Raw genomic sequence first — 27,504 nt, forward strand, 5'->3', positions numbered from 1 at the left:
ATTTTCATCTTTTCTCAATCATATGTTTCACTATGAAAATGACATTTGCTGTAGAGCAGCACCATCTAAATCTCATCTGTTCTTCGCTAGTGATATTGTCTGGTACGCACTTAAGCCTATTGTTCATTATTCTGGGCTATATTTTACAGGCACTGTTCAGCAAACAACTGCCTCAATACTTTTCACGCTTGCTCTCATCACCTTCCTCACAAATAGGGATTATTTCACTTTTAGCCTATTCCCTGGTATTCTTCCTTGTCTCCAGCACATATTGAGCAAACACATGAGACTGAGATGTAGAGGCTTCCACCATATTCACAGCATTCTGTGTTAATCCCATATATTCCTCATGCTTTTCTGTTTCTTAGGTCTTTGACCTTGCCCATAAGGGCTTTGAGCATGCCCAAAACCTCCTGAAGACAGATGTTGTCTAACCTCTGAGGTTCTTCTATATATATCTCTTTTTCTGATCTTCATGCCAACAATTTCCATAGTAGGGGTGCCAAGGTAATTCATCAACCACAGACAGTTAATTAGTTAGTTACATGTTCCATAAATCATCTGAACAATTCTTTCATAGAAATGATGTGGAACGAGTCAGTTTACAGGATATGTACACATAATTAGTGTTAACATTAGTGAACACATTTTTTAGTCCTATTCATGTAACTATACTTAGATACAATTTTTTAACCCCGTAGTTTTGGCTCTAAACCTTATACTACATAAAATGAGGTTCACAACTGTACATTATATGCTATATTTGGAAAATACAGGGTGTATATAAAGTCCGGGAACACTTTCAATTATTTACTGCACAAGAACCAAACATTGTACAGATATCATACATATGTCATTTTGAAGAGAAACCCTGAAATGTTTATTTTTATTTTTTTTATTTATTTTTTTTTTTTTCCACGTATACCGCCACAGTCTGGTTTGGTAATTTGCGGATAGTCAGTGCTAGTCGCAATCACGGTGAGTTCAAGTGTGGAGCGAGCTTTTTGTGTGTCGGAGTTTGACAAAAACAAGTGTGCTTCAGCTATTCAACTGATGTTCAGAACCAAGGCCACCAACAAGGAAGGCCATTTACCATTGGGACAGTATATTCATTACGACGGGTTGCTTGTGCCCGGCAAAGAGAAGCGGATGTCCCAGTGTGAGTGAAGTGAATGTGGAGCGCGTACCGAGAGTCCAAAGAAATCAGTGCATCGTGCATCCCATGAACTCGAAATGCCTCAAATGCAATCAGACTCTCCATTCATCTTTCAGCAGGATGGGGTTGCACTCCATTTTCATCACGAAGTTAGTGGGTACCTGAACACGGAGCTGTCACATCGTTGGATTGGCCGTGCTACAGAAGGGGACAGCTGTTTCATGAAATGGCGTCTCTGATCACCAGATCTCGCTCTGTGTGACTTTAGTCTGTGGGGACACATTAAAGGTGTGCTGTATGCACTGTCTCTACCAGTGATGTAGCAAAGCTCTGGCTCTGGGAGAGAATACGGGAAGCGACTGCCACAGTCGACGATGATGTGCTGGGATGGGTATGGCAAGAATTCGATTACCGTATTCACGTCTGCCGTGTCACTCATGGTTCAGGTATTGAATGTTTGGAAAAAAAAAAGACATCTGTACAATGTTTAGTACTTGCGCAATAAATAATTGAAAGTATTCCCGGACTTTATGTACACCTTGTACACTATTTCAGTAATTAGAAATTATGTATTTTATATTTCAGAAAGGAAATTTAAGACAATTAAATAATTTTGGTACATTTTTTGTTGTGCTAATAGTTTGTGTGCAGAAAAAGTGGGTTATCACATTATTTACACATTAAAATCACATTATTTACACATTAAAATCAGAGATTGTTAGACATCTCTATTTGATGGTGATGTTACCTTGTGGTCTGTTACATTGATGTCTAGTGGGAATCAGTCTGTATGCCCTAAACCAGCAGACATTGGCAGTACTCTACCTACGACAGTTTGTACCAGCCATCTGACTTGAGCAATGTCACTGCACCTAGTAATACATGTGTTTTGGGCACTTTACTGCATAGGCACATCCATGGGTTGACTTTTTTTTTTTAATGAGGGAGTATCACAAAAATGGGGTGACATTTAACTTTTTTTGTTGTCTAAATAATGATTTTTCCTCGGTATGTGAATGAAGCTAATAAGAGTCAACTGTGATGGGTAGTTTTAGTGTCCTGACTAATGTTTACTGTACGTGGCAGCCATCCCAGGGGGTGTGAGGGATGCACTGCACGTGTGTGCCAGCTGCAGAAGGGTGTTGAAGGCTGGAAGCACCATTCGTAACTAAGCTAATTATTAATTCATGATCAGAGCTCCTACATTGCTAATTTTACCTTACATATAAGCATGGGCCACAGATTCATTTCACACGAGAAAGATTTGTGAGTACTTGTAACTCAAATGTTGAATAGGGAGTCCCTTTATAAGTTGAATTGAAATTAGTGATGCCATCAAGAATTTTCTATTACTAATGCTCAGAAAGTAGAATTTGTGTAAATAATTTTGTTATTTCTAAAACTGAATGGCTAATTACATGTTTAGGTTGTATGTGTGATAACAAATGATGATACTATACAATGTGTGTCTGCATAAATCCTACAACATTGAAACCCCAACAAATTTTTTAACACTAGTGCTAGATTAGCAACTCAACCTAACTGCAATATCAACTGGGGGGCCAAGTTAGTGCTCGCCCGTCGGTGACAGACGGGCTCGGGTTGTCTCTGTTCATTATATTGATTGGATAATGATTACAAAATCAAATTTGACAGTGTCTTTTAGAGCTTAACTAGCATCCTGGCCTTCCCAACACACAGACATATTAATTCAGTATCACTTTAAAGAAACCGAGAACAGACACTGTATAGTGGCTAGTAGAAAGTGTAGCAAAATTACGTCAGATTATGCCCAGGGAAATGAGAAACTAAAAGAAGTAGCTGAGTTTTGCTGTATGGACAGCAAGAAAAGCAACAATGAGTGAAGTTGGGAGGAAGTAAAATGTAGATGAGCAATAACAAGAAAAGAGAAATCCCAAACATCTATTATAAATTTAAGTGTTTGGAAGTCTTTTCTGAAGCTGTTTCTCAAGAGTGTAGGCTTTTATGGAAGTGAAACATGACAATCAGCAGTAGATACAGAAAATAGAAGAATTGTGTCGGTACAGAAGAATATGAAAGATTGGACGGGTGTATTGACTAACGAATGAGGAGGCACTGAATCAAACTGGGGAGAGAAGTGTTTGGCTAAAAGAAGGGATCAATTGACAGGACACATCCCGAGGCATCAAGAAGTAGTCAGTTTGGTTATGGAACGAAGTACAGGATATAAAACTTGTAGAGAGATAGTAAGCACTGGCTACAGGAAACAAGCTCATTTGGATGTTGGTAGTTGCAGTCATGCAGAATCTACAGGCGTGTATAGATTAAACTAGCACACAGAATTTGTAATGAAACTGGATATCATATCACACTTGTTCTAATGATGAACACAATTCACCTGTTTAATGAAGACTGTGATGCATTAACAAGTCACATGTGTGTGTGTGTGTGTGTGTGTGTGTGTGTGTGTGTGTGTGTGTGTGTGCGCGTGTGCAGTTTCTGAGTATTGTAAGACCAACCCACTTACATGTGGTACTCTGCTACTGTTATTTATTCAGACATAGATCATTCATTTAATGCCAAAATTATACTGAAATAACAACTCAGGTTGAGTAATTTAATAATAACCATCATTGAACAATGCTTTCATATAAAATTAATAACTTTTTATACAGCCTACATTTTATATTTAGAGAGAGAACCTTCTGTTTGGATCAGTTGCCATTTGAGCCTGCAGTAATAATCTTCTTTAGCGACAGCATTTGTTTGATATTTCTTACTTAAGATTTTGGATCATTCTTACAATAGTACTTGACAGTAAATTTATCATCTATTTCAAAACAGAGTAAATTGACAACTTAGAAAAATAATGTTATGCCTATTTTTATATACATAAGAGGATTTTGCAAGTAACTACTGTTTGTAAAACAAAATAATTAAGATTGTTATCATTACAAAAATTTGCCAGAAGAATTTTGGTACAAGAACCACCTAAATAAAAAGATGAATATGTGTTTTATATGCAATTTATATTTAAATTACCTGAATGAAAATATATAAATGGTTACTTAAACTAATACTTTATAAGATCACTGGTTGTCAAGATATTCCTGTGAAAAAGTAATAGCATTTAGAATGTGAAAGTATTCGTGCATACTGATTTGAAAGATCAAAAAATGGCTCTGAGCACTATGGGATTTAACAGCTGCGGTCATCAGTCCCCTAGAGCTTAGAACTACTTAAACCTAACTAACCTAAGGACATCACACACATCCATGCCCGAGGCAGGATTCGAACCTGCGACCGCAGCAGTCACACGGTTCCGGACTGCGCGCCTAGAACCGCGAGACCACCGCAGCCGGCTTTGAAAGATCACATGATACTAGTATGTAGTTGTTCAGGGTTAACTGGGATTGAAAGGACAACAAATAGGATGTGTATACAAAACATGCAATGTATTGTATATAAAGATAGGCTAACCGAAGTTGCCAATATTGTTACTAAAATATCGACAAAGTTGTAAATGTTACTAACACTGCTAATAAAACAGCAACAGAAAAATTCTTTATTTATTGAATGGATGTTTAACTGGTGAATTTATGGTGAAGGTAAGTATAATGTAAAAGTATTTCACTATTCATGTCAGCTGTTCTACGCTACATGAAACTTGCAGTTATCAGGTGATCTATCAGTTTAAAAACCAGTAAACTGCCATCCTGACTCTTTAAAGAATTGATTTACCTCGTATAAAACAGATTCAAATATCTGATTACTTTATAAATGAATTAATATGTTGCAAGTTTGATGTTCTGCATGTACATAGAAAAAGTTTATGTAAGATTTGAAATTAGGTTAAGAGTATGTTGTAAGTCTCTAAGAACTATCATTATAAAAGACTGGACAAATACAATTTGGGTAATTTGCACTCTGATTCAAGTAAAAGATAGTTTTTCATGCATGTAAATACTTATAATGTCATATCTCCTGAATCGTGTACTGTACAATGATATAATTTTCCAAATACGTTCAGTGGTATATGTGGGTATTATGTGTTGTGAATACTGTTAGTAGTAAAGAAGCAAGAAATTAAGTTTTTCACACATGTAAATACTTATAATGTCATATCTCCTGAATCGTGTACAATGCCGTATCCGATGCTCAAGTTTTATGGCACGAACAGTGAAAATGTTCATTTTGTGATGTCGTCGAGAAAATGTTCTGTAAATATTTGAAATTACGTGTAAAGGATGTTGGGAGTCGCAAAGTGCCCTGATTCTCAAATATTGGGTGAATATAGTTCCAGTAATTTATGTGCCACAAGCTCCTCTGTCTCAAAACAAAGCCCTCTGTACTGCCTATATAATCAGCGCTTCGTCGAGTTCTCTTCGCAGTTCGCCGCTTTACCTCCGAGGATGTTTCCCGCAGTAGGAGACGAAACGTCAGGAGAGTGTTTTATACTTCGACCATGGCCTATCAGCCCGGAAGTTTTAAGTGAAGACATACACTGTTTCTAATTTGTTTTACTGTGTTAAACATTTAACAAAGATTACACTTATTAATGAGAAGATTATGACAGCATTTAAATTTTTAAATTCGGTCAATAACTGTATGAAATATCTAAAATAGGGTCGACAGAAGCGTCCGATCCCACGCGTCGGCTTTGACCCGTGACGTAAGGGTGTTGTCGTGTGTGACGTCATGACGGCGTGGAGTTTGGTTTGAGTGTGGCTGCCTCCAGTTCTGTTTTATCTTATTTTGTTTACTTTTCTGATCTGTTCGTTATATCTCGTGAGATTTTTTTTTTTAATTTAAAAATGCTTATTACTTATTTTAATTATCTGTTTCCTCCAATTTCTGTTTCTGATCTGTTCGTTCTATCCCGTGAGACTTTTTTTTTTTTAAAGACAAAAAACACTAATGAGCTACTGAAGCATCTTTATCTTCTATGGGTTGCAGGGGTTACGACCCCTGGGGAGGTGGGTGGGTATTCATGCATGGCTGTCTTCACTTACACGTTGTAGCTACGCAAGGCGTCTAAATTTGTTTATATTTAGTTTGCCCCCCCCCCCCAAAACACCCCATTTCCCGCCCTTGTCCCGTTAGTGTCATTAGGCTTCTTGTGGAAAGTGTGTGTGTTTGTTTTTGTTTCCGCCATATTTGTGACGTCATGGGTCAAAGCAGACGGGCGGGATCGGACGCTTCCGTATTTCCCTAAAATAAATTTCTGTTGCCTCTATAAGCTGTTAGATAAGCAACTTGCAATTGTGTCGGTGCCTGGGGTGAGAGTCTATTTGGAAGCTGCAGAAAAATAAAATTAATCTTAACATTTATTATCTTTCTTAATATTTGCTACTAAGCTTATACTGCCATAGTAAGCAAGAGGCATCAGACTGATATTCGGCCCGAAGACCGCATCAACCTGAACATATCAGGGTCCCCGACTCTCGGGTGTACACACCGATGGACGGCCGGACGATGGCTGCAGGTATCTCGCCCGCGTGCTCTGCGACGACCCACTCGGCCATGGCCTTGGTCAGCGTGTAGGTGTTGGGGTGGCGGCCCTGCAGGTGCTGCGACACGACGTCGAGTGCGTCGTCGCTGAGCGCGTCGCAGCACTGGATGACGCGCGCGGGGTCCGCCGGCGGCCGGTACACCACCTCGCGCACCTCCCGCCGGTCCGCATTCGAGTATGCCGTCGACACGTGCACAAACGCCTGAAGCACACGTGACACGCTTACACTCGAGGCACACAATTCACACTGTCATACAGTTCCATTTTATCCTCTGTTCTTTCCTAGTGACACAATACCCGACAAAAAATAAGGATACTCTACTCAGGAGTAGTATCTTAAGAAAATTAGTGTACTCATTATTAGAGTATTGAAATAAAAGTATCTGTACTTGTCTTTGCTAAAAAGATTAAGAGTAGACCCTATCTCCGCTTGAGGAAAAGAGTGAAGCACCTAAAGAAATGGTCAGAGGGCACTTTAATTTCTTACACATTATAACGATATGTTCACTTAACGTGTATACATAAACATACAGTTATAAATGTCCCCGTTCGTAGTCGCTAATTATAACAATATGTTTACTTTTGTGCTGTAACATATCGCTATAATCAGCGGTGGAAATGTATTTGCGAACGTCGACCGTGTGCGGCTGTTTTTGTTGGATTGTCTGATCAGTCGGAAGTTGCATTGCAGAGGAGAGTAAATGCCTATTCAAAATATAATTATTTCTGGATAGCTCAACATGAATTTCCTAAGGGACCGTAGTTTATCATGCATTTACCAGTAGAATATGGCGCGGAGAAAATATTTCGCCGCATGCAACTTCCGTCCGATTTCGACGAAAGAATTCGTGACTGCGAACTCTCTATGTGGCAGAAACATAAAGAAAATTAAATAACTTCATGAAGGAGTGAGACATAGATTCTATACTAAATAAATAGTCCATACACCAGTTCTGAATTTATGGCAATTAATAGATGAACTTACACTGCAATGAAGGATTTAACATGGATTCCGTTTTGACTGGCACTTCTCTTCTCGTAATGAAAACAATCCTATTTTCACATACACGTCGCACAATAAATCTACTGCTATGCAGTACTGCACTTTCACTTTACATTAAAACAATATTATTTTTAACAATAATAATACGGCGGCAAGACATGCGCGTCCAACACAAGTTACAGGAGACAAGAGAAGAAAAAAGTGAGTAACTGTTAATCGAGAATATCTCGTACATCAAAAGAATGTGTAAAAGTGTTCTTCTTCTGTCCGGTTTTCGCGCCGCGGTTTTCAAACTCAGTAACTCACTGCATGTCTGACGGCGCTTCGACAATAAACAAGTTACGTCACAGGTCGTTCACCTTTTACATTCTCGCAACATTACTTGCTAACTGTAGCTGTTGCCGAGCGACTGCTCGATTAGCGAATGATTTAAAATGATAAGGCAATCACATAATGTTACAACATGCACACGATCAGCGAGTATTTAAATGATTAAGAGTTGCAACTCTCTGTCACCACAGAGCATCAGTACTGTTTGCGCTTAGTGTAGTTACCAGCTCTGATAAGTGCACGAACAGCGTCAGATGCTGAGTTACCAATGTGATGGATACAGACGTGCCACATGCTATTGTGAGACATTATCAACAACTGACATTTTGCCGCCTGGTCAAATTGTGCGACACTGAGACTTGTGGGGTATTCGAATGCGAGAGTGTCGCAACGTTTGACTACAAAGGCATCGTAATCCCTTTACATCTGTACCTTCCATCCAACAGCAAGTAATGGACTCCCTTGAACACTGTGTGCCATACCGCACAACTAGGGAATTGCCAGCCCTTCTGTGCACTTGATAAGAATCTTGATTTTTGAGACTTTATTTTTATTGATCATGAGTTTTCGGTGTATGATATAATTAGCTATTACCATCAGAGCAAAAATGGCTGCATCTGGAGTGCTGTTGTGATCTGGAAACTTGGGACTGCTGGTGAATGGTATTGCATTGTGTTCATCAACGAATAGCAGTTCTCTTTTACTGTAGATGACAATCGTCGATGCGTACGGTGGTGACCAGGAAAGCTGTCTCATTCACCTAATGTTTTGGAGAGGCTAATGTTGCAGTGGAGTTTACTGTAGGATAGGAGTGGGCAAGCAGTTCTCTGCTGGACGTTGGCGATGGAGTGAGCCGAGAAGCAACCAGTCAGTTGATAGAACACATTACTCATGAACGCGAACAGACACTATTTAGGACATTTAAACAGCAGACTGCAAACGACGGAAGGTGATCTCCGTGGACTCGAGCACACCCGTACGGGCATGCCAATGCAGGCATTTCCCGTGGACGGTGGCAGCAGCTCGGCAACCACAGCACGCCAGTGTGCGGTGGTCGACAGCTGCAGGATAGTGTCACGGCAGTGAGACAGTATCCAAGCGCCCAGGTCCGACACACGGGCAGTGAATGTCATTTCACGGCCCGGCAGAGCCACTGTCAGACATCTGGCGATGACTGACAGTGACGCAGCACAGCACTAGAGATGGGGGATCCGCTCTTGAACTAATTCATAGAGTTGAATCTTTCAAAGGAGTGAACAATCAGTCATTCAGAAAAAAAGAACGGTAGCTCCAAACGTTTCCCACGGCAGAGAGAGAGAGAGAGAGAGAGAGAGAGAGAGAGAGAGAGAGAGAGAGAGAGAGAGACGGAGCATATCAGCAGCGCCTCTGCTGGTAAGAGCACAGTGCACGCCACACAACACAGCCAGCGCCAGCCTCTGCCCTGCTTCTACCTTGGCTGCCTGCATTGTGCAGTGCCCCATTGGATTTTGTGTTTCACATATGCCTTGCCGTCTCTGTGCGTCGTCTGCCGCTTGCAGTGTCTGGCGCAGCTTAACTTCGCATCGCACTCTGTCGGCGATCGTTTCAGTCGCACGTCCTGCCCTCTGGGCAGTTGATGCGAGCAACAGGACAGAGAGCCACCTAGCGGATAACATAGGAACTACTTGCAACAACCTGCTCGCAAAGGAACGGACGATTTGTCTCGGAGCGGGTGAGTTCACCACTCCCCCCACCCTCGGAACTCGCCCGCTCAACGCTCACCCCACCGTCTCGACTCTAGCCAGAGCGTTGAGCAAAGCGACTCAGGTGTCACTCTGGTCTCTGCGGTCTCAGCTCACGCAGTAATACAGCTCGCGGCTCGACCTGCTCGACTCAGCGCCTCTGCATCGGAGTTCGTCCCTACTGGATATTGTTCTTCGTAGTAATACCGCTATGTATATTACATTATTATGTTATGTATACATCAATTGTTTTTATTTTATTTTTATTTGTTTAAACTGATTAGTTTAGGTTCCTGATGACTCCTCTTACTATAGGATTTTTATTATGGACACTCGAATTTACGCTTTAATTACGAGCGAACCGATAAACGTATCGCAAAATGTGAAACACCAATATTTTCCTTGTTTTATTCTGCGTAAGGCTATATGCAGCACTTTCGTTTTACAGTCAAATGTATATTTTTTTTCTTATTCTGGTACGGATTTTGCGATTTTAGGCGTCTTCGGAAGGAAACGTTCACTTTAAAAATATATGGCTTCCGATGTATTTGTATGAGGTTAATGAAATTTTAATACATTATAGCCAAATATATTGTTAATGTAAATCTCAAGTTACAACATTTTCCGATCACCCAGAAAACCACGATAGTGCAAAATAAATCAATAATCAAAAACTTTATCATATCGTGGAAATTTCAATAAACAATATAAAATTCTTACTCATTATCTGTGTTACTTCAAAATAGGATCAAATAAGATCAAAATACAGGTATAGTACTGGAATAAACCAAGTTTAAAGGGCAATGTGCCTTCCATTTATTTTCTATTGTAAATGAGTGGTGAGTCATGAAAAAGAGCTAATTCATTTCAGGGAGTGAACAGTTCTGATCCAATCTCTGAAAAGAACAGTTTTGCCCATCTCTACACAGCACCGGACAGTCCGGCTGAGACTACTTTCTGACGGGCTGGTCCCGGTCATTTAAATCCCATTTCCAAACATCGACAGTTGTGGAAGGTCCCCCATTTCGAGCGCACATCAAAAGATCTGGAGCGGCGTCGGTGGTCCGGTGTGGCGTAATTGGTAGTTCAGTCGATCGTGTAGCGGGAGTCCGTGTGGCAATCCCTCACACAGAAACACTGGCTGCGGAAGCTGTGTCTGCTGGTATTGCTGAAGTGGCAGCCCAGTTTCAGCTGCCAGGCTGCAGTCCCACCTGAAGGTATTTGAGCCATTACGATGTGACAGAACACGTGTGGGACCGGCACGGGTGTCAGCTTCATCTCAGGGCCAGTATCCGAGGTGTCGAGGACCAGCTGATGCACAGTCTGCCCCAGGAAAGGGTGCAGCGGCTATCTGACGTCCTTCCTAAGAGAATCGGCTCGTGCACCCAGGAGAGAGTGGACCGTTAAGTGGCCTCGTACTGCCAAGTTCCTCTAAGTTTGACTCGATGCTGTAAACAGTGAAATAATGCACACACCCTCTAAACCTGTGGAGTTTCATTTCGTTTACTCATTTCCTACCGGGTGCTTCACTGTTATTGCCAGGCTGTGTATAACAGACAGAGATAGTGGACTTTCACGTGTTTTGAACATAATAATACAAGCAATAGATAAGGCGGTGTTTTAATTTTCATTATAGATTACAGTTTTTAAGATTAGGAAATCAAAATATGGAAGTACAGAACAGATTATCTTACAAACAGCGGAATGGTACGCAAATGTACATCAGTAAATCTTACCTAAATTCTGCACAGTCATTCAAAACAATATTTCGACATTTCACTGACAATCCATTACGTGACTATGCACTGCCCACTCGGTACATAATAAAAGCAATATTATAAATCATTACTAGGATCATTCATACCGTATCTCCTACAAGTACCGATAAAAGTATCAACTGAAAGGTAATGAGGAAAAAATATCGGTACTGGGGTGAAAATTCTCTATACCAAGAAAAACTGATACTCTTTCCATGCCCCTACTCTTTTCGTAAATCGAGGACCGATTGTGACCACTCGAACTATTCCTAGACGCTGTGTCAGAAGTAAGGCCCTCTGGTCGTAATAATCTGAGTTTTTGAGTAGTAAAGTTGCTTCTGACGAAAAATAACACACACTTTTTGCTACTACATAAAACTGCTTCGACTTATTCGTCTGTGCACTTGATAGATCGTGTTTCTTGTTTTTACTTCATACGCTTTCTTGTTATTCAAATTTTCGTATTTGGTTTCTGTCTCAGAAAATATCCGCAGCATTACTCACACGTACGGAAGTCAGAACGACCTCTTATTTGGAGTGAGAGTTACGCTTCGTGGTGACTGCTTCCACGAACAAAACTTGAAAAGCCTGGTTCGAGAATTGAAGTATCACGAGGTCTAAATACCTCAATGCAGTTAATTTGTATCATCCAAATGACAATGTTCCAATTAAAAATAGTCCGTTAAATCGTTCATACAAGTCCATCAGTAAGTTACGAGACACTTTCTTCTTGAATGATTAAGTTCAGATTAGTAATCTATGATTAAGATGTGATCTTTTCGTGTGCACACAACGGTGTGTTTCGCAGTGTCTGTGACAGACGTCTAAGGGTGACACACCACGCCACGGGGAACGACTTTGTTACAGACAAAATGTTTCGCTGACACTACTCGTCTTGTGCGACTGGCCACGCCCTGAGAGGCAGCACTGCATAGGCAGTCTGCGGCGCTCGCACGCGATGCGTGTTGCCTATCGCCCGGTCATCTGCTCCGTCTGAAACGCGTTAGGATGAGCAAAATTCAAGTTAGTAGAAACCTCGTCGTCCCAAGGTCGGCGAATACCAAAGGGCTCATAGCATCGCCGTGAGGCCTCAGCGAACATTTTGTCTCTAACAAAAGTTTTACTCCGTAACGTGGTGCATAACCCACACACGTTTGTCACAAAGACTTTGAAACATAATATAAAATATATACACGGTAGTTCCGTGATGATGATGCAAACTTTCACGTATGATGGAGACGGGTGAATGTACCAATCTGAGGTCCGGAAGCGACCGAGTCGAAAGTTAAAAGTGAAAATCGTTCTGATATATCTGACAGTGGAATATATAACCAGTACTGTTGTTGCTAAGGTTGCAGGGTAGGTAATCCCGACGAGCGCACACTCCGTCTTCAAACCACAAGTGGCCCATCGGTACCATTCGACCGCCGTGTCATCCTCAGTTGAGGATGCGGATAGGAGGGGCGTGTGCTCAGCACACCGCTCTCCCGGTCGTTATGATGGTTTTCTGTGACCGGAGCCGCTACTATTCGGTCGAGTAGCTCCTCAATTGGCATCACGAGGCTGAGTTAGCCCCAAAAAATGGGAACAGCGCATGGCTGTCCGGATGGTCACCCACCCAAGTGCCGGCCACGTCCGACAGCGCTTAACTTCGGTGATCTGATGGAACCGGTGTATCCACCGCGGCAAGGCCGTTGCTGCATAGGTGTAGAGGTTCAAATAATTACTCATCCCAATGCAGATGGTGTACTGCGTATTGACACGAGCAGTCCTGGTGTATAATGTCTACACTGCAGCAGAGACTGCAGTCTGTCCCTACACGCTGAAGTACTAACGTCGATCACGCCTCACCAAATGAAGCAGTATCCGGTGACGGAACATGCAGACATGATTTTCGTGTATGGACAAGCGAATGGAAGCAGCAGAGAAGCGGTAAGGCTGTACATCACAAAATATCCGTGTTTCCGAGACTGTTTCACGATAATGTGAAACAGGGCAATTGGTATCACACTACAATGACCGAAGAGGACGAAGAACTACACGGACTCACGACTTAGAAGATGGAGTGCTTGACAAACTGCCTATTGGCTTCTGTCTCGGGTTCTTCGGCCGACGTTCATCTAATGATTTTTCTGACGTTTCGCCAGCACGAGTGGCTGGCATTGTCAAAGCTTCACCCTCCATTGCCGGTGGTGAACTGGAGCCGAGCTCACGGCCGCAGACTATATGTACCTGGCGCGCCAACGTCCGAGGGCTTCTCCGCGGTCATTTCCGGTGCGGTGCTCCTCTTGCTACCTGCGACGGTCGTTCGCTGCAGTACGGGAAGCCAGGATCCGTTTACCTTAAGGCTTTCGTCTTTCTTGTTGAAACTGTTCGCGTGTTTTTGTATTTCTACAGCTTCTCTAAACAAGCGCGTGTGATAGTGCTTCTCTACAGCGAGAACTTCCGTGTCGGCGAATTTTATTACGTGGTCGGTCTCATTCAGTGCGTGCTCTGCCACGGCCGATTTCTCCACCTGCCGCAACCTGCACTGTCGCTTATGCTCTTTGATCCTGGTGTTAATGGATCGTCCAGTCATTCCGACATAATCTTTTCCGCATGTGCATGGTATACGGTATATTCCCGACATTGCAAGTGGGTCTCTTTTCTCCTTCGCCGATCTAAGACACTCTTTGATCTTCCTTGTCGGTTTGAAAATCGTCTTTACGCCATGTTTGCGCAATATACGACCGATTCTGTCCGTCACTCTGGGAATGTATGGCAGAAAGGCCGTACCCAACATTTCTTTTTCTGGTTCCTTACTTCGCCGAGTGTTTGGCTCTGTTACACTTCTAATGTAATTTGTGGAGTACCCATTGCTCCTCAGAACAGTTTCCAGGTGTTGCATTTCTCGTTTGAGTTGCTGCGGCTCACATATTCGTCCTGCTCTCGTTACGAGCGTACTAATCATGCCTCTTTTCTGGCTCGGGTGGTGGTTTGACAGTTTGTGCAGGTATCGGTCCGTGTGTGTCGGTTTTCGATACACGCTGTGCCCCAGGTTTTCGCCGTCCCTTGTGACCAGCACATCTAGAAATGGCAGTTTCTTGTCTTTTTCTACTTCCATGGTAAATGTTATGTTGGCAGAGCACGCACTGAATGAGGCCGACCACGTAATAAAATTCGCCGACACGGAAGTTCTCGCTGTAGAGAACCACTATCACACGCGCTTGTTTAGAGAAGCTGTAGAAATACAAAAACACGCGAACAGTTTCAACAAGAAAGACGAAAGCCTTAAGGTAAACGGATCCTGGCTTCCCGTACTGCAGCGATCGACCATCGCAGGTAGCAAGAGGAGAACCGCACCGGAAATGACCGCGGAGACGCCCTCGGACGTTGGCGGGCCAGGTACATATAATATGCGGCCGCGAGCTCGGCTCCAGTTCACCACCGGCAATGGAGGGTGAAGCTTTGACAATGCCAGCCACTCGTGCTGGCGAAACGTCAGAAAAATCATTAGACGAACGTCGGCCGAAGAACCCGAGACAGAAGCCAATAGGCAGTTTGTCAACAAGCGGCCACGAAAGCCTTAACAATTTTGTATGGAGTGCTTGGTTGAGTGGATGTAGCACCTGCAATCAGAACTCGAGCATTGGCACGCGAAATGAATGTTTCTTTCAGTACTGTGTGGTGAATATTACGGGAAATGCAGCTAAACTCCTACCGTTCACAGAAAGTGGACTTTCGATTCCTGCTGACTTCGGACTTGGTGTCATGTTCAGCCGATGGTGCCTGCAGTCTCTTACAGACGAGCCTCACTTTGCTGCGTATGTACTTTTCACGGATGTACCCTGTTTCGCCAGAGACAGAATGATAAATAGTCGTAATAGTTATGTTTGGGCAAATGAGAATCCGCATGCTACAGTTGTGAAGAGCCATCAGCACGGATTATAGGTCGACGTGTGGACAGTCATAGTCAATGACTGTGCACTAAGCCTAGAACATATCCCACTTGTTATTCGTCGCACTTGAACACCCGGATGACACTTTCCTCAACAGTGGATAGGCAGAGGAGGTGCTATTTCGTGTCCAGCAAATTCACGTAATCTGACACCGCTTGATTCCTTTTCGTGGGACCACGTGGAATATCTTGCGTACGAGATGCCTGTCGTGGAATATCTTGCGTACGAGATGCCTGTCGAGACAGAAGAGGATCTCCTGGCAATAATTATCGCTGCCTGCGACTCCAAACGACACTTGGGGTACCAGAACGTGTACGACTGAACTTGGTGCGACAACGCCACGACTACTCAGACGCTGGGGGGGCGTATTTAGCAGCTCGTGCAACTAGAGCGTGTGAATGGGATTCATGATTAGTGTACCTCAAGAGTTAGGATTTTTGGTCTCTCTGACATCAAGTTATGTGCGTCGTTACTAAAGTGCGCGTCATTTATGTTGGCGGCCGAGTTTAGGTTCGTTCTGCGCATCTGACGTCACAAAACACAGTCAGCCAATGAACAGAGAACGAAGTTGCCAGATCTCGACTGCAGTGCATAGCATGGACGAGTGTCTTCAGTATTAGAAACGTTCAGTCATAAATAAAGTAATAGAACAAAAGCAATGTCTTGATAGCAGACTTTCTTTTATAGAAAGTTTGGAAAAAGCGTTCTTTACACCAATTGCTTCATATTCTATTAATTCAAAAAATGGTTCAAATGGCTCTGAGCACTACGGGACTCAACATCTTAGGTCATAAGTCCCCTAGAACTTAGAACTACTTAAACCTAACTAACCTAAGGACATCACACACACCCATGCCCGAGGCAGGATTCGAACCTGCGACCGTAGCAGTCCCGCGGTTCCGGACTGCAGCGCCAGAACCGCTAGACCACCGCGGCCGGCTATTAATTAATTAAACCAAACAAACAATAAGACTCCTAATTCAGGCGATAGGAAGGAAAGGTGTTTGTATCAATCTCACGAACCGCTTTTTCGCACTAAAGAAGAGCGGTAATTGTTTATTTCGTATTGTACTTCGACGAAGCGTGAGTAATTCATAGTCATACCAAAAGTGTTTGTCAGTATTTTGCGCGACGTGTTAGACTCCTCACTGTGTTCTGTAGACAGACGATCTGCGTTAGCGTAATGGTTAAGGTGTTGGACTTCCACGCGAACGGTTATGAGTTCAAACCTTGTGCGGAGATTGATATTTTAATTATTTAAAAACAATATCGAAGTGCCTTACTTCATGAATTATATTCGTTTGAATGCAATTTTTTGAATTTTCTAGTGCTTTGTCTCTTCATTAACCCTTTCGCTGCTGCAGACACTTGCTCCCCGCATTCCACGCTGTGCGCAATTTTGTCATCACTGCACTGCTCGCCTGTGCAGACACATGGTGTTCCCACTGCTTTGACACACTTATCATTCGATTTCACAAAAAACTATTTGGCCCAAAAATTTGATTTTTACACGTCTTCTTGACTGATACCTTCCCCCCATAAATGACTTAATTTTGTTTCGATGTTCAACGCAGTTATTATGCAGCATTAAATGTAGTAAACCATTGCACGAAATTTTGAAGAGTTTGCAGAGGTAGAAGTCCATAGCGTATACTTTCCGTATGGTCGATTTTAGTTGCCACAATCTTGAGAATGAAATGCACTGCGCGCTCCCCCCTAAACATAAGCTTGCAAACTAGCTATACTATGGCGCTGCTTCTATTGGCGCGTGCGTCGTGTGCAACTGGCAACGCAGCAGTCTCCAGCGTCTGGGCGGACATGCGCGAGCCGCCAAGATAAAAGAATTGAACTATAGTCGATCCACAGAGGAAATTATCAGAGGGTATTAGCGAGAATTCAGCGGGAATTCCGTAGGGATGTTGAGACCCTTACTTTGAATGCTGCAAGAGAAGGAATTTGTATAGATTTTCGCTTATTCTTTTCGACTCAGTCGTTTCCTTACCTCAAATTGACACATTTACCCTTCTCCATCATCCTTGAAAGTTTGTGAGATCGTCGCGGAATTATCTTGTATGTACAGGATGAACCAGAACTCTACTGGCAAAATTTCAGAGGTTGATGAGGCATATTTTCTAAATATTTTGGTGTAATGGGGGGCCTCAAATCAAAAATGATCAAATGTGTGTGAATTCCTAAGGGACCAAACTGCTGAGGTCATCGGTCCCTAGTCTTACACACTACTTAAACTAACTTATGCTAAGAACAACACACACACCCACGCCCGAGGGAGGACTCGAACCTCCGGCGGGAGGGGTCGCGCAGTTCGTTTGTCATCCCAACTATCTAAACTTACGGGAAAATACCTTAACTACAGTGAAAAAGTGTACTATGACAACACAAAGCAGTAATGCAACAACCTTCAAACAGATGCAAAAGTCGTGTAATGGGAGAGCATTCCTGCCACTCTGCCATTGCTCTCAGTGAGGTGCACATCAGCCAAGTCTTCATCGGCGAACGTGTCCGCACTGCTGTGCATCACTGTAAAGGAACAAATAACTCATCCAGCGAAAGAAAGAGAGAAGCGAGCGGTACTGAACCCAGTCTTGAAGTTGAAGAGTAGAGTGGGCTTCGCTGCTGTCAACAACAAGTGCCGTCAGTGAATCGTACAAGTGCTTCCAAATAACACACACTGCGCTTACCGCCGACATTTGCAGTGTTGTGCATACGTCTTCGATGCAATACGGATACGAAGATAAACGAGGGCAAGAAATCAAATGAAGCGCGATTACTGTGTAACGAGTCGCCGGAAACAACATGCCCCTTGCGCCAAAATACTGGAACAATATGGTGAACAACCTCTGAGACCTTGATAATGGAGTTCTGGTTCACCCTGTACAGGGTGTTTCGAAAAGGACTTTACAATTTCAAAATAAACCTATTGAAAGAAGGTATAGAGCTGGGTTTAGTGTTATTCTATAGGGAAACATATCAAGCTTGTTTATCTCACACTAAAGATGTTGTATGTGGCTTCCATTGGTTATCCTGCACCAATACTGTCGGAAGTCAATTGCTTGCTATAGTATTGCAGATGCAACTTGCTCAGTGGCTGCGTAAATTCTTGCTCTAAGTTCAGGTAGAGAAGCCGGCACAGGAGGTACAAACACGATATCCCTCATGAATCCCCATGAACAAAAAAAATTGAGTGTAGTCAGGTCTGGGAAACGTGGGGGCCACGCAATTGGCGCATCACGGCCAATCCGTTGACCTGGAAAGCGGTCACTGAGAAAATCCCGGACGTCAGACAGCTAGGGGGTGGTGCTCCAACTTGCATGACGTAAACATTCCATTCTTGATCATCCTGATCGATCTGTTGCATCAAAAATTGTTGCAATATCTCCAGGTACACTATCCTGTTGATGGTTCTGTCATGGAAAGAAAAGGGCCCTACACTTTGTTCTTGCTCAATGTACAAAAAACGTTCAGTTTATGGCTATCACTAACATGTTGCACTGTTTGATGTGGGTTTTCACTGTCACAAATCCTACAGTTATGTATGTTAACGATTTCGTCCAAGAAATTTTCATCCTCATGTAATCGATTCAACATATCCGCACATAAGTTCTTGTTAGTAATTTTATCAGTGTCTTTTATTGCTTGTACGATCGCCAGTCTGTACGGTTACAAATGGAAACGGTTTCTCAAGACACGCCAAACGGTCGTGTGTGCGATTTGCAGTTCGCGAGATGCACGCCGGGTCGCTCTCGTAGGGCTGCTGACAAAACGTTGTCTCACTCGCTCGACGACGTCGCCGCATGTGCTTGGGCGACCTGGTGATTTTCCACGTCCTACCGAGCATCCTGTTTCTACAAAACATTTATGCCACTCATAGATTTTGGGTCTACTAGAAGGATCTTTAGCGTACTTGGTACGGAAATTACGCAGAACTGTTGTCGCAGACTTGGATTCTTCAAAGCAAAACAAGCAGCTACCACGCTCGGGTCCAGTGAAGGCAGCCATCTTTAACGTAACTGCTGCTAGCGCTCCTTAGTAGTAGTAGTAGTAGTAGTAGTGGCTTTATTCTAGATCAATTTAAAATTAGCTAATTCGTTTACACATATATTTACAGACTTCTAGTTACATTAGATTTACTCCTGGTATACAATAATTTTTTCACAAATAACTTATTAAATAATGTAATGCCACACTGTTCACTCATGTCTCACTGTCTATCACTGCACCGCCCAACTTCCCATTTGCTATGCTGAAAAACTGAGTCAGCATCCCTCCATCATGATTGATGTTGAGCTCAGAAAGAGGTTATCAACCCCTACTCTGTTTTATCCAAGTAATCCTTCAATGTATAAAATAAATTGCATAACAGGTACATTTTAACTGCCTTTTTAAATAAGTGTATTTTTGCAAATTCTTTAATCTCTTTTGGCAATTTATTGTAAAGTTTTATTCCTACGTACAAAATGCTGTTTTGAATTTTGTTTATTTTTCTTGGTAAATGTCATTTGAGTCTATCCCTTGTTGCATGGTCATGGACAGAGCTGTTTGTGCAGTAATTACCAACGTTATTTTTGATGTGTACAACTCACTGGTTAATGTATTCACATGGAGCAGTTAAAATCCCCAATGTTTTGAACAGATCTTTACAACGAGCTCGGCTAGTATTTTTGGTTATTATTGTTATGGCTCTTTTCTGGAGTTGGAAAACTGTGTTCCTATTTTGTGCATTTGTTCCGCAAAAAAGAATGCCATAGCTAAGAATTGAGTGTACATATGAATAATATGTAACTAAAACACACTGCATGTTACACACTGATGATAGGATTCTAAGGGCATAACATGCTGATGACATTCTGTTTGCAAGTACCTTTGTGTATTCACACCGCTACAACTGAGAATCAATATTCATTCCTAGAAATTTTGCGTTTGTTACACGGTCTATAAAGGTGCCATCTACATTTAATTTAACATCGACATTTTCCTCTTCAAACTGAAATTCATGGCATTACTTTTCTTTATTGCGTATTGACCAATCATAAACTTCCTTGAGAGTTTCATTTGCTTTCTCGGCAGGAGTTCTCTTGCTTTCTCAGTGACTATAATATTGCCATACCAGTGAAGAGAATTTTTCACCATGAGTAACACTACTGGGAAAGTCATTGATGTATATCCGGAACAGTATTGGTCCTAGTATGCTATCTTGTGAAACCCCTATATTAATGTATTTTGGTGCTGATAAGTGGTTTACTAAATGTTTAGATCTATTTGAAGTACGCTTTATCTCTACTCTTTGTACCCTATCTGTTATGTATGATCAAAACGAGTCGTTAGGGACTCCTCTTATTCCTAATGCTTCTAATTTATTTAATAGAATCTTGTGGTCGACTGTATCAAACGCGTTAGAAAGATCCAAAGATATGCTTGTGCCACACTCATCTTTATCAAGAGCATCAAGTACAACTTTCGTGAATTCTACTATGGCTGACTCCGTGTTTTTGCCACTTCGGAAACCAAACAGTGATTCGCTTAAAAGATTGTATTTATTCAGGTAATTCATTAATCTGTCTTTCATAATCGCTTCTGTTATTTTTTAGAGTGCTGACAGCAGGGAAATGGGCCGGTAATTTTCTATGTCTTCTGCATTACCTATCTTAAGCAGAGGTACAACTCTTGCCTGTTTTAACTGCCCTGGATATGTCCCTGATGTGAAGGATTCATTTATTATATTTGTCAAGGGGCCTTGTATAATCCCTATGCATTGTTTCAGCACACACATTGGTACTTCATCGAAGCCTACTGACTTTTTATTTTTTTTTTAGTTTTGGAACAGTTTTATTGGTTCTATTGACTTCATTCTGTGTAGTAACATCATTGTATTTAGTGCAGCATTATTTAAAGGTGTTATATTTGTTTCGGGGAATTTTTGCTGTAACTTCTCTGCAATACTTGAAAAATGTGCCTTTACATAGTATGCTAAGTTTGGTTACGGTGCGATTCGGCACTAGCGAACTACGCGAGACAAAACTTGATGTATTTCCCTACAAATTGACACTACAATCACCTCTGTAGGTACAATGAATTAATGTATACGAATTTTCAAAGTTGTAAAAGTCCTTTTTGGAACACCCTGTGTATAGACATTTAAATTAAAAAAAGTAATTCAGACACTATTAAAAAAAGTAATTCAGACATCTAAAAAAATGCACTACGAGAAGAAGATAGCAATGTCAGGGAACAAAATAAATACAATATGGGATATAGTGAAAGAGGAGACTGGTAGAACCAGAAAGGAACAGGAGCAAATAGCACTAAGGGTAGATGACACATTAGTAACCGATGGGCATAGTGTGGCAAATCTATTTAACAAGTACTTTATGTCCGTTACTGATAGAATGGGACTGTCAGGATCAGTAAATAATGCCCTTGAATATCTGAAACTAGCCTTTACAAAAAGCTTCAGGTACATGAATATGTCACTCACTTCACCAAAAGAAATAACTTCCATAATAAAATCTTTAAAAACAAAGCATTCTAGTGGTTACGATGAAATATCAACAAAGCTAATTAAGGCATGTTCTTGTGAGTTTAGTACAATTCTAAGTTACTTGTGTTGCCAGTCAATTATAACTGGGACATTTCCTGACTGGCTATTCAAGAAAGGGGATAAAGAGATACCTTCAAGCTACAGACCGATTTCACTTTTGCCAGCATTCTCAAAAATTTTAGAAAAAGTAATGAACAGGCAGCTTCTCAACCATCTGACCACAAGTAACATATTATCAAGAACACAGTTTGGATTTCTGAAGGGTTCTGATACCGAGAAGGCTATTTACACCTGCAGTGAAAATGTACTTAATTCATTAAATAACAAGTTACAAGCAGCAGGTATTTTCTGCGTTTTGTCAAAGGCATTCGATTGTGTGAACCACAACATCCTTTTAAATAAATTAGAATTCTATGGTGTAACGGGCAGTGCTGCAAAATGAAGTCAAACCTCGCTAACAGGAAACAAAGAGTGTCAGTGCAAGGGACTAGTGAATTAAGTCATCAGTCATCATCAGAATGGGAAGAAATTACATGTAGTGTCCCACAAGGATCCATCTTAGGGCCATTGCTTTTTCTTGTGTACATTAATGAGCTCTCATCTGTCACACTGCCAGAAGCAGAGTTCGTTTTGTTTGCAGATGACACAAGTATTGCAATAAATAGTATGTCGAGTGTAGTTCTAGAAAGATCTGCTAATGATATTTTCATAGATATTAATAAATGGTTTAAAGCCAACTCACTGACATTAAACTTTGAAAAGACTCACTATATGCAATCCAGAACCTGTAATAGGTTGCCACCCAGCGTATGCATAAAGTATGAAGAAAAGCAGATAGAAGAGGTTGACAGTCTTAAATTCCTGGGATTACAACATGATAATAAATTCAGTTGGGAGGAGCACGCCACAGAACTGCAGAAACGCCTTAACAAATCTGTATTTGCAATTCGAATGTTAGCAGACATAGGCGACATAAAAATTAAAAAGCTTGCATACTTTGCCTACTTTCATTCCATAATGTCATATGGGATAATATTTTGGGGTAACTCTTCAAGTCAAACAAAAGTTTTCAGAGTCCAAAAGCGTGTAATACGTATTATTTGTGGAGTAAATTCACGGACGTCCTGTAGAAACCTCTTCAAAGAACTGGGTATACTAACTACTGCCTCTCAGTATATTTACTCATTAATGAAATTTGTCCTAAATAATATATCTCTTTTTCCAACAAACAGCTCAGTTCATACATACAATACCAGGAACAAAAACGATCTGCACAAGTACTTAAAAGCACTTACTTTAGTTCAAAAAGGGGTCCACTATTCAGGAACACTCATCTTCAATAATTTGCCAGCAAACACAAAAAATTTAGTTACGAATAAAGATCAGTTTAAAAGCAGCCTGAAAGACTTACTAGTGGCCAACTCCTTCTACTCCATTGCCGAATTTTTTAATAGAAACAAATGATGTATTGTATATACAGGGTTATTACAAACGATTGAAGTGATTTCACAGCTCTACAATAACTTTATTATTTGCTTTGCACACACATACAAAAACTCAAAAAGTTTTTTTAGGCATTCACAAATGTTCGATATGTGCCCCTTTAGTGATTCGGCAGACATCAAGCCGATAATCAAGTTCCTCCCACACTCGGCGCAGCATGTCCCCATCAATGAGTTCGAAAGCATCGTTGATGCGAGCTCGCAGTTCTGGCACGTTTCTTGGTAGAGGGGGTTTAAACACTGAATCTTTCACATAACACCACCGAAAGAAATCGCATGGGGTTAAGTCGGGAGAGCGTGGAGGCCATGACATGAATTGCTGATCATGATCTCCACCACGACCGATCCATCGGTTTTCCAATTTCCTGTTTAAGAAATGCCGAACATCATGATGGAAGTGCGGTGGAGCACCATCCTGTTGGAAGATGAAGTCGGCGCTGTCGGTCTCCAGTTGTGGCATGAGCCAATTTTCCAGCATGTCCAGATACACGTGTCCTGTAACGTTTTTTTCGCAGAAGAAAAAGGGGCCGTAAACTGTAACCGTGAGATTGCACAAAACACGTTAACTTTTGGTGAATTGCGAATTTGCTGCACGAATGCGTGAGGATTCTCTACCACCCAGATTCGCACATTGTGTCTGTTCACTTCACCATTAAGAAAAAATGTTGCTTCATCACTGAAAACAAGTTTCGCACTGAACGCAACCTCTTCCATGAGATGTTGCAGCCTCGCCGAAAATTCAAAGCGTTTGACTTTGTCATCGGGTGTCAGGGCTTGTAGCAATTGTAAACGGTAAGGCTTCGGCTTTAGCCTTTTCCATAAGATTTTCCAAACCGTCGGCTGTGGTACGTTTAGCTCCCTGCTTGCTGTATTCGTCGACTTCCGCGGGCTACGCGTGAAACTTGCCCGCACGCGTTCAACCGTTTCTTCGCTCACTGCAGGCCGACCCGTTGATTTCCCCTTACAGAGGCATCCAGAAGCTTTAAACTGCGCATACCGTCGCCGAATGGAGTTAGCAGTTGGTGGATCTTTGTTGAACTTCGTCCTGAAGTGTCGTTCCACTGTTATGACTGACTGATGTGAGTGCATTTCAAGCACGACATACGCTTTCTCGGCTCCTGTCGCCATTTTGTCTCACTGCGCTCTCGAGCGCTCTGGCGGCAGAAACCTGGAGTGCGACTTCAGCCGAACAAAACTTTGTGAGTTTTTCTACGTACCTGTAGTGTGTCGTGACCATATGTCAACGAATGGAGCTACAGTGAATTTATGAAATCGCTTCAATCATTTGTAATAGCCCTGTATTGATACCATAAGTATTGTTATTTCAGCTTTAAAAAAAAATTTAAAAAATAAGACATGTTCCACATCCACGAGGATCTCCTCAGCACGGATGCATGGAACGAAAACTAATCTAACCTAATTACGCTCCTGCGGCTGACGTACGCGACACTGGTGGCAGACGTGTGCGGCGGCGGGCCTACCTGCAGCTGGCGCATCTCGCGGCAGAGCTCGATGACGCGCTGCGTGCCCAGCGTGTTGAGCGTGACGGCGGCCTTGAGCTTCTCGTTGAAGCGGACGGTGGCGGCCGAGTGGAAGACGACGTTGACGCAGGCGGCGAGGCGCTGGCGGTCGGCCGCGCTCAGCCCCAGCTGCGGCTCCGTCACGTCGCCGCTCACGCTCACCACCTTCTGGAACGCCGACGGGCACTCCTGGCGCACGCGCTCGAACACCTGCCGCAACCGCACGCCGTCAGCAGACACTGAGCCAGCCGTGACGTACTCGAAATGGCGGACAAATACTCGTCAAAAAGCAGATTTCAGAGTACCTGATGGCTCAACACAAAAGTTTTGTCGCAAGTACAGATAGTGTTGAAGATCAGTGGACAAAGTTCAAAACCATCGTACAGTATGTGTTAGATGGGTATGTGCCAAGCGAGATCGTAAGAGATGAAAAAGAGCCACCGCGGTACAACAAAAGAGTTAGAAAACTGCTGCGGAAGCAAAGGGAACTTCACAGCAAACATAAACATAGCCAAAGCCTTGCAGACGAACAAAAATTACGCGAAGCGAAATGCAGTTTGAGGAGGGCTATGCGAGAGGCGTTCAATGAATTCGAAAGTAAAGTTCTCTGTACTGACTTGGCAGAAAATCCTAAGAAATTTTGGTCTTAAGTCAAAGCGGTAGGTGGATCAAAACAAAATGTCCAGACACTCTGTGACCAAAATGGTACTGAAACAGAGGATGACAGACTAAAGGCCGAAATACTAAATGTCTTTTTCCAAAGCTGTTTCACATAGGAAGACCGCACTCTAGTTCCTTCTCTAGATTGTCGCACAGATGACAAAATGGTAGATATCGAAACAGACGACAGAGAGATAGAGAAACAATTAAAATCGCTCAAAAGAGGAAAGGCCGCTGGACCTGATGGCATACCAGTTCGATTTTACACAGAGTTGTCTTGTGGCAGCCAGAGCGAGAGCACCAGCAGCAGCGAGTACTGTTTGTATAAAGCGTTTATTTTGCATTTTGTTTACGACCTTCCACTAAGGAAGGGATTCTATTTGTGTTTATCTGCTCTGCATAGTAACTAACAGTTCTTGATAAAACTTTACGTAGTTTTCGTGTTAGATTTCTTAGTGTTTTCTTGATCGTTTAGAACAGAAAGCGCCCTAAAACCGTCTTTTGTTTGTTTCGCGGCCGTTAGCCACTAGTCACTTGAATCAGCAGTTGTCTTGTGACAGCCAGAGCGAGAGCACCAGCAGCAGCGAGTACTGTTTGTATAAAGCGTTTTTGTACTTATTTGCTGCGCTTAGCTTTTAAATAGTTTTTCTGGGAAAACCTAGCGTAGTTTTCGCGTCTCGTATTTCAGTGAGTGTTTCTTGATTATCAGAGTAGCTCATCAGAAGATTATCTTGGGAATTTGTCACCGTATAGGGTAGGGTAAACATAGTCATGTGTAGGGACTGTGGTTGTTGTGAGCGGACGCAAGGAGAATTGGCCACTCTTCGGGGGCAGGTGGAGGCTTTGTCTGTTAGGCTCATCGAGCTCGAGGCGCAGGCGTCGGCTCGTAGTGGCGTTGGGGCAACTGTGGTGAGACCTATGCCTACTTCGGTGGCCTTGGAATCACATGGCACCCCTGATGTCGCTGCGTCTTCCGGCAGTGAGCATCTTACCGGTCAGCCATCACTCCAGGGTGAATGGCGGACAGTGGTGGGCTCGCGCGTGCCTGGCTGAAAGGCGAAGGTGGGATCTGGCCGCGTGGCGGCTGCCTTACCCCTTTCCAACAGGTACGGGGTGCTTCCTAGTGGTGATGACATCGTTTCCGAGCCACCACAGGATGCCTCGCCTGTTGGGCCAGTGGCCGATTCTCCGGCAAGGTCCCGACAGTCACAGAGGGCGGGCCTATTAGTTATAGGGAGCTCCAACGTTAGGCGGGTTATGGAGCCCCTCAGGAAAATAGCGGGTAGGTCGGGGAAGAATGCCAGTGTGCACTCGGTGTGCTTGCCGGGGGGTCTCGTCCGTAATGTGGAGGAGGCCCTTCCGGCAGCTATTGAACGCACTGGGTGTGACCGGCTGCAGATAGTAGCACATGTCGGAACGAATGACGCCTGCCGCTTGGGTTCTGAGGCCATCCTTGGTTCCTTCCGGCGGCTGGCTGATTTGGTGAAGACAACCAGCATCGCACGCGGAGTGCAAGCTGAGCTTAATATCTGCAGCATAGTGCCCAGAGTCGATCGCGGTCCTCTGGTTTGGAGCCGTGTGGAGGGTCTAAACCAGAGGCTCAGACGACTCTGCGACTATAATGGTTGCAAATTCATCGACCTCCGTTATTGGGTGGAGAACTGTAGGGCCCCCCTAGACAGGTCAGGCGTGCACTACACACCGGAAGCAGCTACTAGGGTAGCAGAGTACGTGTGGCGTGCACACGGGGGTTTTTTAGGTTAGAGGGACCCCCCCTTGGGCGAAACGATAAAATACCTGACGGCTTACCAGAGAGGACATTATCATCATTGATAAAGAACGTCCGTCCTCAGAGACCAAAAACAGG

At 42.8% G+C, this 27,504-nt stretch overlaps 1 protein-coding gene across 1 annotated transcript in view; it reads right to left on the reverse strand.

Annotated features, from left to right (window-relative positions):
- The window catches only part of LOC126100260 (putative fatty acyl-CoA reductase CG5065), a 66,537-nt gene that overhangs the window by 30,941 nt on the left and 8,092 nt on the right, over positions 1-27,504 (reverse strand). Inside the window, exons 2-3 of the mRNA XM_049910848.1 lie at positions 24,939-25,187; positions 6,597-6,852 (exon numbers count right to left, since the gene is read on the reverse strand). Coding sequence (XP_049766805.1) covers positions 6,597-6,852; positions 24,939-25,187 — 505 coding nt within the window. The remainder of the gene's footprint in view (positions 1-6,596; positions 6,853-24,938; positions 25,188-27,504) is intronic.

This window comes from Schistocerca cancellata, chromosome 9 (genome assembly GCF_023864275.1).
Source record: "Schistocerca cancellata isolate TAMUIC-IGC-003103 chromosome 9, iqSchCanc2.1, whole genome shotgun sequence".
In the NCBI taxonomy this organism is placed as follows: Eukaryota; Metazoa; Arthropoda; class Insecta; order Orthoptera; family Acrididae; genus Schistocerca; species Schistocerca cancellata.